Source organism: Toxotes jaculatrix, chromosome 3, assembly GCF_017976425.1.
Source record: "Toxotes jaculatrix isolate fToxJac2 chromosome 3, fToxJac2.pri, whole genome shotgun sequence".
Lineage (NCBI taxonomy): Eukaryota > Metazoa > Chordata > Actinopteri > Toxotidae > Toxotes > Toxotes jaculatrix.
This window is the reverse complement of record NC_054396.1, coordinates 24,329,951-24,352,133: the sequence shown is the minus strand read 5'-3', so window position 1 is coordinate 24,352,133 and position 22,183 is coordinate 24,329,951. Positions and strand designations below refer to the sequence as shown.

The window sequence follows — 22,183 nt, the reverse complement described above, 5'->3', positions numbered from 1 at the left end:
ACAGGAACAGGCCAGGACTTCAAAATGCATTTTGGTAGTTTGTTCTCTGCTTTTGAAATCAGTTTAAACCAGAAAGGTCACAGACGATGGATAATTGTTACACTCTAATGTTTGCAGGTGTGTGGCTGCTGCTACGGAGAGAAAGTGCATCAGATCGATGTAAAATGAAATATTCTAGTGCTGAGATTTAACAGGTGAAAAGGCATGCAAGTGAGAGGTGAGACTCTTGCCCTTTAAAGACAGCTGGAGGGCATGAGGGAACTGAAGCATGTCTCAGGCAATGATAACCCTAATCTGATCCCGAATCGCAAGGTCATCCATGGAGGTTAGCAACTCATTTTCTCTGCGCTGGGGTTAGGGGGGGGGGGGGGGTCCTGCACCTTCCATATTCTGTACAAATGTGCTCAAATACACCTTAAGGCACATCACCTTTTAAAGGCCCAGCTGCTAAATCAAACCAGTCATCCAATGTCATAATTACTGTGTAACAGGTCAAAGAAAAGGTTCAGGGAAAATGTGAGGCATTTTATTTGTAACTCAGATGAGACACAGATAAGGTTCACATGGATGCTTTTCAGGAGACAGAGAAACAGTAGATTCAGTCACTCAGGGATCAGATTATATTTCTGTGGGTGCCACCTTCAAAGACGTCTTTGAAGCCAGAGAATCACATCTGGTTGCTCAGATAGTGAGGGAAAAAAAAAACACTTTTTTTGTCCTACTGTTAAATGCTTATACTCTCCAATAAATCAATAAAGACTTTCGACCAGATTTACTTTGTTAGTGATACATTTCTTTTCAACAACATATGCTAAGTTTCCTGTTTGTGTCCACGTTTGCCATTTCTATCCAAATGGAATAATTCGTCAGTGTTATGTTTACAGCTTGTTTCTGCTGCCCCCAAGTGGGCAAAAAAGAAACTAAACTAAAAGTAAACTGCAGTTGGAATTCCAAAATTTAAAAAATAAGCAACAAAATGGCCCAAAAAACTTCAGCTCTGTATGTACGATTTATTTTATTCAGCCATTAAATCACTTATACAAGACTGCAGAAGCATTCAGATCATCATCCATCACAATTCATATTTCTCCAGCCAGGGGTCACATTCCAGCACCATACACACAGATCTTTTATTATTACAAACATTAGAATATACTGTGTACTAAAATGAAAACACTAGTAAAAGCATCTCATTGACAAAACTTCTTCTGTGTAAAATCTGAATTAAAATCACTAGTTATAAGGCCACAATATCCTCAGGTATCAAATCAAAAGGGAATAGAAAGCAAGTGCGGAAGCTACATGCATAGAGATATATGACTCTACAGTACTAATCGTTAACTTATCTATCAAAAAAAATTTCTAAAACTTAAATATTTTATCAATTTTGAGTGGGTGAGGCTGTAGTGTTTCATATTTACATCATCCCGTGTTTTTAGACCACCAACCTGTGCCATAATGGAAAGATTTCAAAGGCAACAGGCAACATTAAAAATGAAATGCCCATACAGAAGTGAAAATCTATGTACATAAAATACAGTTTTGACATTTGCAATGCATCATTGCAAACATCGGTCTGTGTGGGGAAGTGCATCTCTAGGTGCCATTTCATGAGTTTGCTGGTGAAGCGATGTGAAAGCCAAAAAGGCACAGAGAGTGGATGTTACAGTGCTTTCCAGGACAGGTGAGCTGACCCACTGAACGACAGAAAACATACTATACAGATCTACCATGTACAACTATAAACAACCAATTATGGAATGATTAAAATGGTTCTTGACTACAGGGTTGAATTTGAATCAGAGTCTGCATTACGTTATGATTATTACCATATTTACTCACAACTCACATGTGTGTGTGTGTGTGTGTACACACCTAAAATGTGCTCTATACAAGACCGTAATAGATATGAACAAATGATACAGTTTCACACATTTCCATTTCAAAAACATCAAGTAATCCATCAGCAGTACTTCAGTCTCTGTTCAGTAACAAAGTTTCCACACTGGGTTTAAAAAAAAAAAAAAAAAAAAAAAAAAAAAAAGATAGAAACAACCTCAAAGTGTTTGTTTCAGTATCACTGTGAATAATAAAGTGCTGCTAAAAAGATAACTTTCCTCAAACAACGTATTTAAAGAGAAGAAACAAGTGATACAGCAGTCATAGACAACGACTTACACAACCAGCCAAAGTGAACCAGACTAGTTTTGTTTTTTTTTTTCCCCCACCAGCTACAGTATAGTACACAACCAAAAGAGAGCGAGAGCTACACAATACTGCAGAAATCAGTGCACAAGGCACAAAATGAGCCTTGCAACACAACAGTAAGTGTCCACCTCCTATGACACATAATGGACATCATGGAGTGCAAAGAACACTGGGAGTTTGACCAAACATTGGTGGACAAGCACTTTCAGGATAACGAAAACATTTCCAAAAGGTTCACATTCATTTTGGTCCCCATTATTTTATTTTTTCAAATTTTTTTTTCCTCTCATTCTTCTAAAGATGCTTCGTGGCTGTCACAGAGGAACAGCATGCAGCTCCTGTTTGTATGAAAAGATACAGACAGTCAACTCAGAAACACTTAAAAGCAAAGATTGTCTGCTGTCAGAAGCTTTCAGTCTGGATCAGGTCGATCTGACCTGAAACTGCTGAAAAATGAAAGGCTGTAAGGCCAAAGGCGGAGGAAGCTTGTTTCTTATAGATGAGCACTTAAACTCACAAATGTTCTGGTTTTGTGAGACAGATTTTTGGTTTTGTGGCTGCTGATTGTGAGTGTGTACTTATCTCATGTCACGGCAAAACGGATGGATGATTTATTTATTCATTCAACTTCACTTCCAAGTTCAGAGCTCTGGTGCTGATCTGTGCAGACAGTGTTCCTCTTGCACAGACCCAATATTGATTTCATCAGATATACTGCTAAAACGAATGGTGTCAAAACCCATGAGCGGTTAATGAATTTCTCTTTATATTATTATTTCTAACAGTAAAATATTGTCCAGGATTAAATAAGTAACAAATATGTATAATACGTGGAGTGTTACCATCAAAATTTCATTGAGAAAATTAAAATCTTCACAGTGAAACTCCAGCACATGACAGATTGTGTACTCAGTAACTTAAAAAGGTGCAGACAACTTATTCTTTATCAGTGGAGCAATGGGACCTTTTTTTAAGGACAGTGCGCCCTCTGGTGGAGAGAGACAAAGTTGAGCTGTGCAGCATCTACAGTGCTAGAGTCTACAGTGATACAGCATTACAGTATGATCAACCAAAATAAGTATTTTTGCACAGTGAACGGATCTCTACAGCTGCAGCGCTCCTTAAACAGATAATAACAGGACTGACTGTTATTGTAACAGGTTACAAAGAACAGAGCATAAGCATATGTCAGTAATATATTCAGTGAAAAAAAAGCTGTTTAAAAAAAAGGCTGGTTGATTGATGCAGGCACTCCTTTTCCTTCTTTAAAATATTAAAAATCTTCCCCATCTATGCTCAACTCCCCTCTCTGCATCCACCGGGCGACACAGTGCCCACTGAGTTTTTGTTTCTTTGTGTGAATTGAGAGGGGCAGCAGGCGACGTCATGTTGGAGAATCGAGCTCGGCTGTTCTGTGTTTGGTAATGACTCCGAAATGTGGTGACAGTGTGAAAATTATTCTACCAATTCATCTGTCTACTTCCTGTTTGTAGATCCTTCTCGTTCCTCCTCGGTTCTGAGAGAGAGAGTTTGTTAGAAAGTTAAGAACGAGTCGCTCAGAGCTGAGAATCTCCCAGGCTGTTGAGCTCCTCCGGCAAGTGCTTTTCTCCTCCCATGGCGGCCGTCTGGCGGAAGCCGGCCGTGATCTCGTCAAATGTCCGGCCCTTGGTCTCCGGCACTTTGAAGTAGGTGAAGATGAAGAACACGAGCAGGAGCACAGTGAAGATGACAAACACGTAGGGGCCACAGATTTCCTGTAAAGAGGCGTAAATAGAATTCAGTCCTAAATGATCTGACAGTGAGGATGTAAGGAGGATTCATTTCATTTGAAATATACAGTACACCTCAAAGATAGAGAGAGAAACTCAGTGTGATCTTCATATTACTTTAGTGACATTTGGTAGCTTCAACATTTATGTATTTGGGAATTAAGCATCTCTTCCTACTTGCATGTCTTTGTGTTCACCTTCTTCAGTGCACTGTGAGCAAAATGTGTGATCAATTTGTGTTAGGCCTTGTCAGGTGTCAGCAGAGGTTTTTGGTCAAACCATAACATTGCACATTAAAGTGCCTCCATCTGGCTGATTTTAGTAATTCAGTTATTAGATTCACCTACTAAGTTATAAGGTGAAGTAACTTCTTCTAGTCAAGTTATGCTTATTCTGCAGGTCTGTAATTTCTTAACTCTCCATATAATTAATACCAAATTACGTAGTTCTGTCCAGGAAGAAATTACAGACCGATAAACTGGTGTCACTTCACAAACACAGACAGCAGATCCCAGTGTCTTCTCTGGTCACTTTTTCTACTCACCTGCACATACTGGAAGCACATTCCCACTATGAAGTTGGCGGTCCAGTTGGACAAACCAGCAAGAGCGATGGCTGAAGGCCTGGGTCCCTGCGAGAACAACTCTGCCACGATGAACCAGGGGATGGGACCCGGCCCGATCTCAAAGAATGCGACGAAGGCAAAAATGGCCACGATGCTCAGATATGACATCCACTTGAGCTGGTCCTACAGGAACAGAGCACAAGAAGAAAAAAAGATGACTTATCATTTTTAGGACAATCACTGCATGTCTAAGCTGCCATAAGACTCTGAAGCATGTGTGTGTGTGTTGACCTACCAGCAGAGCCAAGGCAATAGTCATCAGGACAGCAGATCCAGCCATTCCCAGCAGCCCCAGCAGGTGCAGGGACCTACGTCCTGCACGTTCTACGACAAACAGCTACCAAAAAAATAATAATAAATAAAATAAACTTCACAATAAATAAACAAGATGAGGTAAAAAGGTCAGTGCTGTACTACAAAATTGTTCATTATACTTTACTATCCACTGCTCTAAAAACCCTGTCACTCATTCTTTGGGAAAAATACCGAACAAAAAGAGATTCTGTGTTTAGGAGAGGAGATCCTCACACTGTTCGATTTTCTGAAATGTGCACTGCCAGAACACAAGAGTGATGAAAATGAATTACCTCTGGTATGTCCAAAAACAACAATAAAGTATAGTGTACTGTATCATTTCAGGATGAACACATGTATAAATTGATGCTGACACTTTTCTTTCTGTACTTTTATGACAAATTCACTTAGAAATTTTAAAACGTTATACTGTACTCACCGACACCACAGTAAAAGCTGTGTTAACAACACCAGCTCCAATGGTGGCATAGACAGGCTGCTCGACCCCGGCTTTCTCAAAGATTTGAGTTGAGTAGTAGAAAACCTGAGAGTACGACAGCCACAAAGGAAAACATGAGATAGTTTTGTTTTTTTTTTCCCTCGCCCCCCAAAGTTGGCAGGTAGATATGTTCAGGATATCTTTTATTCTACTCTTTTATCTATTTATGATGTAGTTCCAGTGTGAAACTGCATGCGGCTGTGTGCCAAGCAGGTCAGAGAAAAGACGTTGTTACTGGGTTTCTGTGTCTTTTCTTCACAATCTCAGAGACATTTCTCAGAGGGAACAGTGGTGTAATGTCTGGCTCTGGAAACTCACAGCGTTGATGCCAGACAGCTGCTGGGAGAGCTGCAGGACAATAGCGACGATGAGGGGCTGGCGGTAGAGGGGTGACCGGATAAGCTCCCTGATTGTCACCTTTTTCTCCTTCATCATCTGCCGACTCTCCTCCTTCATCTCCTGCATGTCAGCACTCACATCTGTAGTGCCCCGGAGCTTTTTCAGCACTGAAATGTGCAGAGAAGAAAAAAAAGGAGATTGTTAACACACTACACTCTTTCTTTTGTCCAGCTTCATTTTTCTTTGTCATTTTCTTTTGATTACATCTTTTGAGCATTTTACAGATTTACAGATATATGCAGCACTACCAGATTAAAAAACAATTTTAAAGAAATCAACAATACAGCTTCATGGATGTGGACTCACCAGTCTTGGCCTTGCTCTCTTCGTTCTTGTTGATGAGCAGGAAACGGGGGCTCTCGGGGCAGAGAGGCAGCAGGACGCACTGTATCACAGCTGGGATGAAGGTGAAGCCCAACAGGAGCGGCCACAAGCTGCTGTTGCCCATGATTAAGTCCATTCCAAACACCTGAAACCAACCCAGACACACACACAATCGAGACATGATCCACCTGTAAAGCCTCTAGAAAGCCTTTGTAAGAATAACAAAACATCTGATTTCTGATAGGATAATCAATACACTTCACTGTCCACATTACAGTATTACAATAAATCTACTGGAATAACTCTTGTCCACCGACCTGTGCAATGAGGATGCCAACAACAATACCCAGCTGGTGCAGGGTGCCCAGGGCGCCTCGTAGAGACGTTGGGGAAACCTCCCCTACATACATGGGTACAAAGCCCGTGGAGAGGCCGGAGTAGAGGCCCACCGTAAAACGACCAATGATCAGCATTTCCCAGGAGGCCGCCATCTTCGAAAATCCCATCAGAGCAGCCGCAATGAAGGCCAGGACATTAGCCGCCAGCATTGAGTTCTTCCTGTAGACAAGATTTTCATTCTGGCATTCAATTCACATGTTGAGGATCAATATCAAATATCAAATCTTTACGTAATATTATGTTTCTTAACACTAGATCCAATCCACTTTTTTGAGTCAACAAATTGCCATTTTCATCAACTAATCCTGGCTTTAGTCTCCAGTGTTAATTGCAACAGAGGTTATTTGTGTTTTTCCACAGAAAATCAAGTAATTCTGTAATACAAAAAAACAAAACAAAACAAAAAAAAACAATCTGTTCTCCTCCTGGAGAGCTGCAGGACAATAGCGACGATGAGGGGCTGGCGGTAGAGGGGTGACCGGATAAGCTCCCTGATTGTCACCTTTTTCTCCTTCATCATCTGCCGACTCTCCTCCTTCATCTCCTGCATTTTCATCAACTAATCCTGGCTTTAGTCTCCAGTGTTAATTGCAACAGAGGCTATTTGTGTTTTTCCACAGAAAATCAAGTAATTCTGTAATACAAAAAAACAAAAAAAAACAAAAAAAAACAATCTGTTCTCCTCCTGGAACTGCAAGGGAACATCATGCACCCTGCATGAATGTAGGTGTGTCGGTTGCTGAATTGCTATTTAGTTGTTACAAAAGTCCAAGGCTAGTGTGCTATTTTAACACCAGCAAGGATTTTATTCACTAATTACCTTCCTAAGCTGTTGACAAAAAGTCCAACAGAGAAGGAGCCTAAGATGCCACCGACAGAGAAAATGGAGACGGCGGTGGACCAGATGGCTGTTAGGGAGTTCTTGGTGATGGGCTCCTCGTAGCGCTGATACCACGTGTCGTTGATGAAGCCCTCGATGATCTGCAACAGTTAAAAAAATTTTTTTAATGTTTTTGTACAAGTAAACAAGGAAGTTGTTCTGAACTGGCGTTGCTAACAGGATTCCACACTGCACTATGAATAGGATTATACTTTATCGTATTACATAATGAAACACAAAAACTATTTGAACCTAAAAACAGGGAATCATCATTACAGAAGTGGTATTATGTCACAGTTTTAATGTCATCGTTACAGTTAATGAAGCTCTTCAGACTCAGATCATGAGCTTGCTGAGGCCCATACATAGTGTTAGCTGGGCGTTTTCTGTGCGACCAGCTGATGGCAGCGCTGCATGAAAACCATCACTTCCTGATTTCTTGGTTGGCCCACCCCACACTGCTCCACCGTCTCCATTACAGGCGACTGTGTGTTGACAAACACGCCCAGAGGAGCTGGAGCAGCAGAGTGTGTGTCTGTTTATGTCTGCGTCACAGTGACACTTCTCATATGATTCAGAAAGGTCACCACCCAGTCTGCGATCTCACACAACTCTGTGACTCCAGCAGTATGCCTCTGACCCTCCGCTACCACCACTGCCGTTACGAAATGTTAACTCTATCTCTGTCATGTGCCCCCATGTCACATCACCCATATTTGTTTTGAAACACTTTGCAGTTAGTGCCAGAGCTCGCAGTGCGCTACAGCTCAGTGACGATATGTGGATCAAATACTCAGCAGTGTCCTTTTGAACCAGTTATGAATAGTAAGGCCGTCACTGGTCAAGGGCTTTCCTGTGGTGCAAGAATACGTATGCAGGAGCGACATGCTGACGCTGTTAAGAGCGTCAGCTTACACTCACAAGACCTTGCTTAGTGATAGAACGTACGTGTAGAACGAAGTGTATCATCATATACTGCCATGTAGCCCTGACCTTCATGCCATCACATCTACCCTTTAAAACCTGCTTTATTTAGAGGAACTGATCTTTCAGTTTGTACATTTGCGAGGAAGGTTTCAGAGAAGCAAAATGACACCACAACTTCCAGAAGTAAGAAACCCTCATTCAAAACACTTGTAACCGAATAGCCTTTCTCAGACAATATCTTGTGTGGCTCACCTCACATGTTTAGATAAGGATGGCAGGTTTTGGAAAAATGATCTGGCATCGCTGTTTATTCGGTGCTAATGCTTTTTAGCTGCCTTTAACACAGGGCATTTACCATAATGCCCTGTGTTAAAGGGACATGATGAATCCATAACCGACTCATCAGCATAAACAAACACATGTCAAACAAACAAACGCTGTAGATGTTAGTGAGTTTTATGGGTGTAGTCAAAACCAAGTTAGCACTGCTGTACCTGTAGTTTTATTTTACGGGAGCTGATCACAAGATAAACGCTGTTTAAGATGATTAAAATCTCAGTCTACATCTCAAATGAAGTGAATGAAGAGAAACGAAATGGCAGTTCTAATTATGATAGAATACATTTTAATTCAGTCTAATTACTGGGCTACAGTGCCAAAGTGACACCTTCGCTAACCCTGATTGGCAAGCAATGAACTGAATAGCTGATATTGTAAAGTCACATAATTATCTTGTGTTCTCTCCCCAGTCTAATCTGAATATACTGCACAGTCCAAACTACCAGCTGGCTCTAACCACACAATGAACAAGCTGTCTATTCATGCTGTCAGGCTGTCAGCATATGTTGTTGGAGCTGGCTGGTGGCCCGGCTGTCAAGGTGAGCATTGTTTTCAGCACACACAGAAGAAGAAAATAAAATAAAATGATTCTAACAGCTGATGTTATCACTTGAGTACATATTTTTTAAGAAGTGGCAAACATATAGTTTCTTGTCTTGTCTTTCAGGGCAGCTTTTACTTTTATAAAGAATGATCCTGGAAGCAATAAGAAGTATTATTGACATGTACTGCTTCAGGAGGAGCAGCCTAATAGCTAACGTGAACAGCTATAAACTCAAAGAAAGAAGACCCTTAAAAACAAAAAGAAAATGTATCTCAGTTAACTGTAAAAGCTCTAACTCTTATTAACAAAGAAAAAAATGTCCTCCTCGATTACATGGCTTCCCAAACAAGGATATTATGTGCAGTGTGGAACAGGCAGGCATGCAGGAGGAGAAGGAGGAGGAGGACAGGACAGCGAGCTGGAACAAGGCCCTTGAAAAAGCATATCCAATCAGAGACCCTCCAACACAGCGGAAGGGCTGCACCACGGGCACCAGCAGCATCACTGCAGCCTTTATCACACAGTGGAGCACAGAGGGGGGAGGTGTTGGTGATAATCTGAAGTGTTGTTGCTATAAAAAAAAACTTGTATTTGCACAATTATAGCCTCTTAAGTGGTCATTAGCCAAAAAAGGATTAAGATCCAGCCTTGAGTAACTGTTTTTCAGCACAGTCAGTCTTGAACTGTTTGCACGTGACCCTGCTTGAACCTGAGAGCTTGTGTGTGTGCGTGAGACCACAGCTAGGTATTGGGAAGGGGATAAAGACCCAAGGGGGCAGGCTCATACTAGCCCCGTGCGTAACAGACGACATACTCCCCGCCTCCCTCTCGCTGTGTAGCCCCTCACTCAGCCACTCACAATGCACTCGGTGAAGAGGAACACGTGCTGTTTTCATGGTGGAGAAACATTTTTGCTGGAATAACCACTGCAGTGTTCTCGAGGCAAAATACAAAATTAAATATTATGAAATATGTGTAGGTCTTGATTGCTTTTTAGCAAGTAGGGAAAGAGGGCTCTACTGATCAGCCAAAAATAGAAAAAATTGGTTATTATGATAAGCTTCATTAGTAATTTAGTCATTTTTGAGCAAAAAGTGTCAAAAAGGAGGATTGGCTGCTTATCTTTGTTTTACTGTAAATTTGAATATCTTTAGGTTTGGGACTGTTTGGTCTGACTTTCATTACTATCGCATTTGCACAATCCATGACGATCCATCACAATTTTTGCGCAAATGTCCCACAGCCTTAAATTAAGCTCTTAAACCTCAGCTGCCCACTTCCTCTTCTCTCTAGGACTCAAGAAGAAACAGAAAAAAGATAATATCTTTACCCAGAATCCCTCTTCCGCCTCTTTCAATTTCCTTTTTTCTATTCTTTCTTTTTAACTAAATACAGTAAGGGAATCTTCACTGTCTTTTCCCACTTTTCAGAGACAGCTGATGAAAACTGCCCTCATTCACATCAAAGTTCGGGATGGCTTTGACAGTATGATGATAGTGGGCGAGCAGTCCAGATGAAAATCAGACTGTCCTCACAGAGAGAACACCACAGCAAACTAAGGACTCTGAGTATGTCAAAGGAAAATTAAAGAAAAAAAAAAAAAGAGCAGACGAAGCTCCGGCCTGTCTGGCAACACACCTGTGACCTGTGGAGGAGCAGCTGTGTAGCCACAGGGTGTGTTCACACCAACGCAAAATGGCCAGACATAAGTTATTTACACACAATGCAATATAGACATTCCTTAGGAAATTAATGTCTTTAGTGTACCTGCCTGTTAATAAAACCTACTGTAGCTTTAGTCCTCAGGGGGCATAAAATCATCTTTTCTTTTACCTTGTTTTGTTATGGGGATCAGTGACTGTCTACCTCTTGTATTTAATTTCCCTTGAATTTCCTTCTCTAGCTTTTCCCAGCCTGTTTGCTGGTCAGCAGAGGTCCAATTTTGGGCATGGACACAGTCTTTTACTCAGGAATTGCTCAGAGTCTGTTAATACAGATGTCCTTGGACCTTAGCCTAAATGCAGCTATTATTATCTCCACCACCCGGCCCCCCTCCACTTTCTGTCCTGTTCTCCAGTACAACAAATGAGTGAACAGCAAGCACTGGGACTAGGTTGGCAGCGAGGCTGATCAATTGTATGAATAACACTAATAGTAGCATAAAACAAACCTTAAAACTGATGTGGAGAAGCAGACTGAACAGTGACCTGTGCACACTCGGATTTCTCTCACCTTTTGAGGGGCATTGATGACACCGGTGTTGTAGCCAAACTGCAGGGAGCCGATCACGGCTGTTCCAACACTCATCAACAGCGGGAACGTTATTTGCTGCAAGTAAACAGAGAGTAAGAGAAGTACTGTCAGTGACAAGACCAGTTTGACCAGTTGCTCGACATTTTATCCAGTGGACAAATCAATTCTTTTTCTTTTTAGGTTGGGCTGCCTCTTATTTTATCTTCACTGTGTGTTCATAACAAATGCACTGTTAAAAATATCCAGAAATATCTCGAATATGCGTGGTATCAGGCCAGGGTTATGCAACACGGTGAAAATGGACAGCCCATAAAAGACAGGTTAGGACACTTGAAGGGATGGGCTCATGAGGAACAAGGAAGAGATAGAGAAATGTATCATCAAACTCTTACTGGACAAATCCAATACTCAGACAGGCACCTGCTCCAGGAAGCACGACTTATAAGGACAATTTTTGTAGTGTAAAACTCAGGTTGTGCCTTTTGACATAAGTCAGTGTTTGTGCTCTGAGAGGGCTCCGGGATCCAGATAACTGAGTAAATCTACTTTTTGTAACAGGTCCAGGTTAGACCCAGGTGTTTTTATGTGTTATGACTGACATTGTTGTCCGTGTTCCTGTTATTACAGAGCTCATTTTAAGCTTGATCTCAGTAGAGCCCAGTAGATTAGTAGAGATTTTCCTCATACCAAAAAGTTAATAAACCAGAGAGAAGTATGTCGCTGTCTATTTCCTCCTTTCAGACAGGCAAAAAGCCTAAAGCCACAATTTACCTTTTTGTTGTTGTCCATCCAAAGCCACCATCATTTATTTCTGCTTCTTCCTCTCATACTTCTAGCGAGTTTTAAGTGTGTAAGTGTAGACGGAGAACTAGAAATAATGTAAGTTAAGATGTATGTGCCTCAGAGTGCACGTACTTCAGATTAATTTTAGAGCAAACAGCACATTTGCTTACTATTTCCATCTTTGCTATCTCACCATCAGTCACCATGTCTGGATGATTAATGTTTTGCCATGAAGTCCTGTGATTCACACCAATCCTTTGCCACAATGATTCACACTGGATAGGTTCATTATGTTATGGCAACAAAAAGACCTGACCTTGATGAGGGTAGATGTCACCTTGAAATCTCTTTTCTTTATCACGTGCAGACAAAACCAGCAGTGATGTACCTTCTTCCTCAAAAACTGCCAGAAGACAAATAATTTTACAGCAACTTCCAGTTATTTTTCCAAATTAAGGTGTCCACCACAGTGAGAATGGTCACAAATGAAGGACACCACGAGTACCTGAAGTCCACTGACACATCAAGATATTAAATTACTGCATAAACAAACAATATCCTGGCAACATGTCCTCGAGAAAGACATGGAGAAGTTGATCCCTGCTTACTGTAACTTGCACCTTTACAAATGTGGGATCACTGAATATAAATTTAATAGGTACTAGTATTGTTTGAACCTACATTAACGGATGGGGCAGCTAAAACAAGCTGAAATGGATAACTTAAACTTATCCAATAGATACACAACTACATTAGCATTCATTTTGAGTCACATTTCTATCCACCTGATGAACGTAAGCCCAATATTTAGTCCTTCACTCTTTTTAGTTCTGTTTTAAGTCTTTACCAACTTATGAGGGAAATATCTGGTTGTTTTGCGGGTAAACGGCTCCAGTGTGTTCACCGGCTAGTTGTTAACTTTGTCTGTCTGTGAGAGTGAACCCAAACAGAAAAGTTGCAGGCCAGAAAATCAAAACAATTTCCTGAAAGATGCTAAAAATCTCTGTTGAGCTGAGGGAAAGTGAAGAACAGGGTTCGTCTCTGTGATGTAAACCCTTTCACATACAAGTAATCGTTTGGTGCGCTGTTTACTTAAAGCAGCTTTAAGTCTTCATTCGTTTTTGCAAAGTTAAAAGTGATTACTGCCACTGTGTCTCCACAAAACCTATGTCTCAAACCTTGAGGCAAGTTTCCTGAAATCTTCATTTAAGTTTGCAAAGAAGAAGATAAAAGAACCGACCCCACAAGGTTTCATTAAAAGGGTAGTACTCAGAAGCAATTTGAAAGGATTGTGTATGCTCCGGAGTAATATCACGAAAGTGCTGGAGGCTACTTTTAAATCTGTAACTCTTTGTGACAGAAGCAGCTTGGGTAACACACGAGTTTGAAACTTTTTTGTGAGAGCCAGAATTCCTCCCCTGCACAGTGAAGAGGGAGGGGAGCAGAAAAACGAGGAAGAAAAAAACCTCTGTGCGTGTTTTGGGAGGAAGTCACTCCAGCATGCTCAGTTTAAAAAAAAAAATGTAAAAAAAAGGGTCTGGCTGGAAAGACCCGCCTACACCTCTGAGCCAATAGGCTCTCTTGTTACAGAGGGTCATCAAGTCCACGACAGAACTGTTTAGGCACAGTATGTAAACACACACACACACACACACTTCAGACTTAAAGGGGCCATGCTGCCAACAAGAAGACCAACTAGAATGTCATTCAGTAAAAGCCGCAGCTCCACAGCTGATTAGAAACGAGGATCCAGTTTACTATCAGCTGCTTTTTTTTTTTTTTTTTTTTTTTTTTTTAAAACTATAAACAGAGGAATCCTGTCTGTCCCCTGTGGGACAAGTCATCACTGGGGTTTGTGTAAGTCTCAGTCTCACCCCCTCAAGGAAATAGCTGGAATTATTTGAAAAGTGGGGATGGCAGTGTGTGCTCACGTGTAACGAAACACTCCTCTGTGACATCTTTACCTTTAACCCACATGCCAGGAGACCTCCCTCAGCCTGGCCTCAGTGTCTGTATGTACCATATGTGTATAGTAATCACAATGTTTTCACCTAAAACTGAGGGAAATCCAGATGTTCCATTGTTAATAAATGGTTGTTGTTTACTGGTTAAATCGATGAAGATAAAGATGAATCAGTCTAACACTCGCAATGACTCACACAAATGTCAGCAAAACCTCCTCTGCGCCTTTGTTCAATACCAAGACAACAACCTAGGTGAGATTAATACGGTTCCTTATACAAAGAAACCAGAGGCAGCAGCACAATAGTTGACCTCATCACTAGGGAAACAATGAAGTCACACCCAAACCAGCTATTTTATGACTGCAACCTTGAAGCCACCACGACTGACCAGTCCTCATCCGGTGCCTTGTTTCTCTACAGTACCCTTAGTGATCCTCGAGGCACGTTTCGCTCAGCTGCAGCTTTCAGTTGTGTTTACATGTGTAAACAGAGGTCAGAGTATTTTTTTTTTTTTTACTTACACATGACGGCTTAGTTAGCAATTCACAAGAACCCGGCATTACACCGTGTACCACATTAATCTACACGTAGCTTCAAATCTGATTAGAGGAGTAGGATTTCACTCTGAGGCCAACTATTGCTATTTTCCAAAAACAGCTTGAAACAAGAGGATTATTTCTGAATAACATGCAGTGAGCAAAAGGAAAAAAATGTCCATGTGCCACTGTTGAAATACTGGTAGTCAGTGCTTTGCAGTTTACAAGGGTTCAGTGTTAACCTGCATTTAAAGGAAAAAAAAGGGGGGAAAAAAAACCTGTGACTGGAACTGGCAAAATGACGCTTCAGCAGACAAAGTCAGCTGCCAAAATCCACCAGCATTTGGTTTGACTTTGGTGCTACTTTCCCACCGTGCCCCTGAAAGCCAACTTTACTTCTTTCAAGCTTGAATCAGTGAATAGTGTTGACTAAATACATGGAAAATTTTGTAGGAGTCACGTTAAAAAAAAAAATCTGCATATAAAAGTCTCAAACATAATTGTATCAGCATTTGGCTGACTCATGAGGGTGATATTCACTCTCGCCTTCCTGTGCCTTAACTTCATGTAAATGCCTCCTCATCCATGCAAATATGTCGTCTTTGCATGTGAAAAGTAAAACAATGATGGCTATCATGGCTGCAGTGCAGAACTGACACCGCTGACTGTAGCTTCAGTTGCCTGGCATCACAACTTCTCGGCTCTTATCTGGTAAACACGGACAGCAGCCACCAGGACTGATCTAGATCCCTTTAATACAGCAAATTTATGTGGCAAAAGGTAAATTAGCAGAAGATCTGCGCGAACATTTAGACAGTCAACCATGCCTTCACTCCTCTCAGTCACGTAGACAAATCATAGGCACTTTTATTGGGCTCATGACAATAAAGTGAAAAGAGGAAATTAGTTATATCCAAACATATCCAAATTAGGATATGTGCAAACATAACAGCTAATATAAACCGTGGTTTCACTATTTATGTTTGAGCCCAGCCTCACCCAACATCCAGAGCCTCTTTAAACATAAAGGTGATCCATGAGATTCACCAAACATAAAACACGATCCTGTGTCCTCTCTAACTCTAAAAGCGCACACTAAATTATTAAATGTGATTCATTCTACATCGAAATACATCTGCTAATGCTTAAACACACAAAGAGTCAAACGACAAAACTTTACCCTGAGGTCTGATGAGCAAAGTCTGCTGACAGATGTGTGACGTACATCCTCCAAAACATAATAAGGCAGTGGTAAACCTATTTCTTGCAAGAAACCTGTGAGGGTTTGGCCACAACAAAGAATGTCTGCAAGGAATCCAAAGCAGATAATCTGTATCTAAATGTCAACAAGACTAGATGAGATAGGAGCACTTTTTAGGTATGATCTAACATACCATAGGTAGATCATATAGATTACATTTTGTATTTTGTAGTAAAGTCAAAATAACAGATGCCAAAGGGAAAATATTGAGGCAAACCTCCTTGAAGAAACTCTCTAATTTCAACACAAAAGTGCAAAGAGCAGGTCAATTTCAAGCCAAGAGACTGAGGAGGCTGTTTTATTTAAAATGATGAATATCTCAGATAGAACTGGGGGAAAAAAAAAAAAAGAATTAAAGCAGAAGCAGGCAGTTCTCTGTAACTTGGCTGAGTTGGTTCTGTTCCTCCTTGCCAGTGTGCTCGTGGCTAAGGCCTACGCTGCTGCCATCACGTCCCACCATACGTCACTTCTTCAGTCTCAGTTTACACAGCTGTGGGGAATCCAATATGTGTCCTGAAATCCCCTCCACCCACTTTTCTCTATTCAGCCCCAAAACCACCTCATCCTGATCTGAGCTGTGGGGACAATTCACAAATTTCTTTTAGCCTTTTTGGTGTGCCAGGGACGGGTGTAATTCTTGACAAACACCTATGTCATTAAAGGTATTGAAGTTATGGCCGAGATACTTTGACTAATTTATGCCTAATTTGTTCTGTGCGTGCCATTTGTAATGCTTTTAAGAAGTTCTGTTTTTATTATTTATTTTTTTCCCTGTGGTTGCTAAGGGTTTGATTAAAAAAAAAAAAGTGAGATTATGAAACACTGGTAAACAGAACAAAAGCATTGTGTTTCTGTAATTAAATATCTTCCTCTGGTTTATGTTTCTGGTAAATCTCATCCAGGTGCATGTAGAGTAAAAACCTTCCTGTAAGTGAAAGTATCCCTGATTTTTACAGTAATTGTGGGCAGAAACCCTGATGAATAATGATGAATAATAATATAAAAGTATCAGGAAAATTTGCCTGCATTTTCTAAAACATGTTTTCTACTGAACTGACTATGAGTCCTGTAACTGTAAAAGTTTCCTAGTACCCACGGTTATTAGTAACTTGTATTTACACAATACAGAACAAAGACAAACAGCTTATCTTATCATCATTATCATCATTTTAAAAAGTGCTTATTTACCTGTATGTGCTGTATATACTCTTGGTAAACACAAAGGCAAAGAGTTATCTGTTAAGCGCAATACAAATATTAAGGAAACTTATTTTTAAAAAATCCCTGGATCCACCCCTTTTTACTGAACCCGCACCACAACTTAAAGAGCTCTCCCCTGGTCCATACCCCATCCCTCCACCAAGTTTGGTGCAAAGTGGTCCAGTACTTTTTGAGTAATCCTGCTGACAAATGAACAAACGCAGGTGAAAACATAACCTTCTCTGCAGAGCTAACGATTGTAAAACTGCTTAAAATCTGCATTTATTTAATATGTTTCCAATTTAAAATCTACTTAACACTGTCAAACACCTACAAAGTGTATTTCCCAAGTAGCTAATCCAACAAATCTTGTTGCCCAGATAATCTCTCAGTATATTCAGATACTATAGTATTATTTAGCTCAGGTCAAATAATGCAGCTAAAGGCAAAGAACACATCAGACCGACAGTTCAAACTGACTCGCAGCATGGTCAATGAAAAGTTACAGATGTTGGACCAAAGGCTTAAAGAGCACAAAGTTAACGCCTCCGCTCAGTTCGATTTATTAAAGCAAAATGGGTGACATTAAATGATGCCCTGCACGAGCCTTTTTGTTTTATCAAACAGTGAGAGAGGTGGAGATCAGCGCAGTGTGTGCAAAACCATTCTCTTTCAAGAGAAGTGAATTTTCTCAGCACCCGACTGCACTTTTGTGGCTTTCACTTGTAGATTCTCTGGTACTGTTTGACATGATTCTTGTATAGGTGGTAAAAGAGGTTAGAGGTGTTTTATTTAATTTTCAAGGTACTGTTTTCTGGGCCAACCATGTCGTCCAAATGATGAAAGACTGTGCCATAAAGAGTGTGATTTACGACACAATAGACAATAGAGCACAATATAAAACGACAGAAGCTTTCCTATCATCACATGATATATATATACATATATATACATGAGAGATCATATTGTACAGCCCTCTCGCTTGCTTGCTTGTTCCTTCCAATTAAAACCCTCCTAGATCTCTTTACCCCAACTTTTGCAGCAAAGCCTCATTACGCCTCATTAGGACATGGCTGACAGCTACACTCTAAGACATAGTGAAGGGAGGTAGTCATGCAGATGAAAGTACATCTACTGAACTGTCTTAAGGAGGGCAGGAGTTGGCAGATTGCTGAAAGGCAGAGGATGGAGAGAAATTAAGCCTGTGCCACTAAGCCTGTTCAATGTGAGGCTGGTTGCTGGCTCTGGGCTCCCAATTAAAATACCTGTGCTGTCGTATCTGTCAGGAATCAAATGTTTAGGGGGCTGTTTCATTAAAAACACAGCAGGTCAACTGTATGCTTGACCCCAATTAGCATTTTTATTCTTTGTTGAGGAAAATTAGAGGGCTGGGGTGAGTTTTGAGACCCAAACAAAGCTTGCTGTTGTTGAGAACAAAGCTCTAAGAGGGTAAAAAATGTTAAGTTAGACGTCATTAATGTCAGATTTTGAGGGAGAAGCTGTGTAAATAATGCAAGTGACTGTACTATAATTTGTACTATAAGTTACATAACATTAGGTTGAAAAGTGAAATTACACTGTATGAATCCGTACTTCTACCTGAAACAAATCCAAAGTCCATAAACCTGGACGAAGCCAAGTGTTTCGTGGTTAGGACCCCACCTAACCAAGACAATAGGTGCCAGGGCAGGTTTTAATGCAAGCAACACAAATTAAACCGCGCTGCCACTTCCCTGAATTTGCTTTACTTCGCTAGAACTCAAACCGTCTTCATACCACCTCCTACAGTGTTTTTAACTTTTTCCATGAAGCTGAGTCACTCTACAATTTCCATGTACTGGGCTTCATCTGCACCTACCTGAGCACAATCCTGAGCTTAAGTCAGGTATGAGGACCCTGACCACGTGATGTTAATTAGCACGTGCTCAACTTCTGTTTAACTTCAGACAAACAGCTGAACACCACTGGAAGCAACAACACACACACACACACACAAAAAAAAAAAAAAAAAAAAGGACTGAAGCAAACAGCCCGAGGAGGAGGTTGGGAAATATATTCCCCCGGTGGGCTCTCGGTTTTTCCCCGGAAATGTGCTGTTTGTTGTGTCTCAGCGGAAAATGGCAAGAGACACACACAACCATCGCGTGTAGCATCAGACCTGTCCAGCTGAAGGGCCACGATAACGCGACAGTACGCGTGGTTAAAAAAAACAAAAAAAAAAAACGGCATGGCGGTAACCGGTTCTCAGAGCAGGAGATGTTTTCAAATGCCTTGTCTAGTCTGACCAACCGTCCCAAAACCCCAACAGAGCCAGCTGAACCGACTGATTAATCGATTACCCGTCTACAATTTTTTTGATAAGTCGCTATCGCGTGCGCTGCGAACCCGCTGAACTCTCCGGCTGAGGGAGACCCGGAGCGCCGGCAGCCTATAACAGGTCTGACGAGGATTTAGAGAGTGGTGGTGGTGTGGAAGTGAGTCACAAATAATTACCTTTCCAGAGTCCATGGTGGCAGATGGAGCTGCGACGGAAATACTCTTGTCTTGTTGTTGCTGTTACTTTTTCTTCTGTCAAACTTGACTGAAGAATTTCCTCCGGAGGAAGGGAGGAGAGAGGAGGGGGGGGGGGGGTCTCCCTTTGGCTTCGTTCAGAAATCAGTCATCTTAAAGGCTGATTTAAAAAGAAAAAATTCAGTCTTGCTTTTTTTTTTTTTTTTAGGTTTAAAGCCTTTTTCCCGTTGTTTCCTCTTAAAAAGCCCGGCAGCTTCAGTTGGAGCTCGCCTCTTGTTTCTCTTCCGTCGTTCTTTTTTTTTTTTTTTTTAATTTCAGCAGCTTCAGTTCACCGCTTCGTGGATGTTAAGTCTTCCAGGATGTAGGCGCCGCTTAGTTTCTGGAGCTGTACCGTCTGGTCTGTTTCATGGAAACAGATCTTTGGTGACTTGCGCCTGGGTGGTTAATATATCAGCTGACGCAATTCTTTTTTTGTGAGTGTGCGGGGGTGTGTCTGTGCAGCGGTGGAGGCCCGGTCTCTGCAAGCAGCCAATGACCGAGCCCCATTTAAACAGAGGGAGGTGTGTTAGGGATGCAAGCTGAAAGCAGCATTCAGCTCCTTTACTTATGTAAAGGTAGGAATAAAACCAGTGCTGAAAAGTAACTACGTTTACTCAGTTACTGGTTTAACAAGTTTGATGTACTTGTGCTTTAGATTTTACACATGAAACCCCGGTGATGAGCAGCAACAGTATATAACAGTAAAATGCCATGAACATATGAATGGTTAAAAAAAAAAAAAAAAAACTTGTGTTAAAGTGTTACTATAGGTTAAGATTAGATAACAGGTGCTGCAGCACTTAAACAATCAGTTCATCCATTGATAGATGAAGCAAAATTTCCCTAAAACTCTCTCAAATAGGAAGGATCTCTTTTTATTCTCTGTTTTTATATTACAGTAATTAGAATATCTTTGGCTTTTGGACTGTTAGTCAAACAAAACAAAACGCATGAAGACTTCATCTTGGATTCTGAGAAACTGATGGACATTGTTCACTCTTGTCTGACAGTTCATAAACCAAATGATTAACTGACTGATCACGAAAATAATGAAAATAATCATTAGCTGCAGCCTTAAAGATAACATTCTAGTGATCATAAAGTAATTCACTTAGCACCACATTTACCAGCAACATTAGTGATGTACAGATAATCCAGTAAGTAAAATATATGAGTAAAACATCTGAGTTCTTCCACATTGATGAATTTGCACATGAGCAGCATTTTTATGTCTTAACTTCTACATATAGTGTTGGTGGTTCAATGCAATGTAACTAGTAGCCACAACTGTCAATCTGTAGTGTGTTAAAAAGTACAATATTTCCTTCTGAAATGTAGAAAAGCATACAGTATCATGAAACCATGAAGTTCCACCGTAAACACACAGTAGTGTTTCTTACATGTTTTTGTAGTATTTCACATTAGAAGTGCAAGTGTTTTGTTTTTGGGGTCATTACAGTGAATGTAATGTTATATCACAATATGGATTTATACTGGATTACATGTGATAGCAATGCTAAGTTGTTTTTAAATATATTTTTGATCATTGCACTTAATTTTTAAAGATGCATTTGGGATACAGAGCATATACTGTGTATATAACAGATAATTCTATTTTATACGCATATTACTCTCAAATGGTTTTATTCAATCTGTTTGCCTTCAGTTCTCAGCCTTCGAACAATAAGTTTTTGAATCCGTAAACATGTGTGATCTAATGATGTTTCACCAGCTTGGTGATATGACATGTCTGCCCTCCATTCAACCCCTCTCCTGTGATCTGGGATGTTTGTTATCCGAGGCTTGGAAAAATAAATGTAAAAAAATGAAAACGTGTGCTACCTTTTGTTTGGGATTAAGGGGAGGTGTCCGGTCTGAGTGTATGTAAAAAAAATTAAGAAAATAATTTCAAGCACCCAAAGGGAAATGCATGTGTTTGCACAGCGTATGAAAGCACAGAGGTGTGGGGTGGGTAACCGGTTGAATTTGTCAAAATTTGTTCCCTTCGTATTTCATCCTCTGCCTTTGAAACCTTGGGAAAACAATAACAGGGGAAATACTCAGGAAGAGGTCGAGTGTGAACCCCAAATGGACAGAATTGGTTTTTCAACCAATACAGCACCAAGTTTATGTTTGGTCTTAAACAACTCTCACATTGTCACAACAGTGTTTTCTGGAATCACTCTCATTTCAAGACATTTTTCCATTCCTATTAAAACATGTTGATCAAATTCATGCACTGACTCTTAAATGATGAAGTCTTGAACCACTGCATCCAACACAAAAGCAAAAATGAAGTGACATCAAGACTTTACACATGATGCACTTACGTCTTCCAAGTGAGGGGGTTTTAATGAAACGGAAAGAAAATAATCATGATGGTAAGAGAGGAAGTGCGTCCACATTCATACAGCAGCAGATGCGAAGGG

At 40.6% G+C, this 22,183-nt stretch overlaps 1 protein-coding gene across 1 annotated transcript; it reads right to left on the bottom strand.

Annotated features, from left to right (window-relative positions):
- Window positions 1–998: 998 nt before the first annotated feature.
- slc2a1b (solute carrier family 2 member 1b) lies at window positions 999–20,177 on the bottom strand. Its single transcript, XM_041033210.1, has 10 exons — window positions 19,698–20,177; window positions 11,440–11,535; window positions 7,338–7,498; window positions 6,436–6,676; window positions 6,101–6,263; window positions 5,714–5,901; window positions 5,336–5,440; window positions 4,838–4,939; window positions 4,522–4,725; window positions 999–3,962 (listed from the first exon to the last, which is right to left on the bottom strand). The coding sequence occupies exons 1-10, from the start codon at window positions 19,710–19,712 to the stop codon at window positions 3,765–3,767; spliced, it is 1,473 nt and encodes a 490-aa protein (XP_040889144.1). The 5' UTR covers window positions 19,713–20,177; the 3' UTR covers window positions 999–3,764.
- Window positions 20,178–22,183: the final 2,006 nt, after the last annotated feature.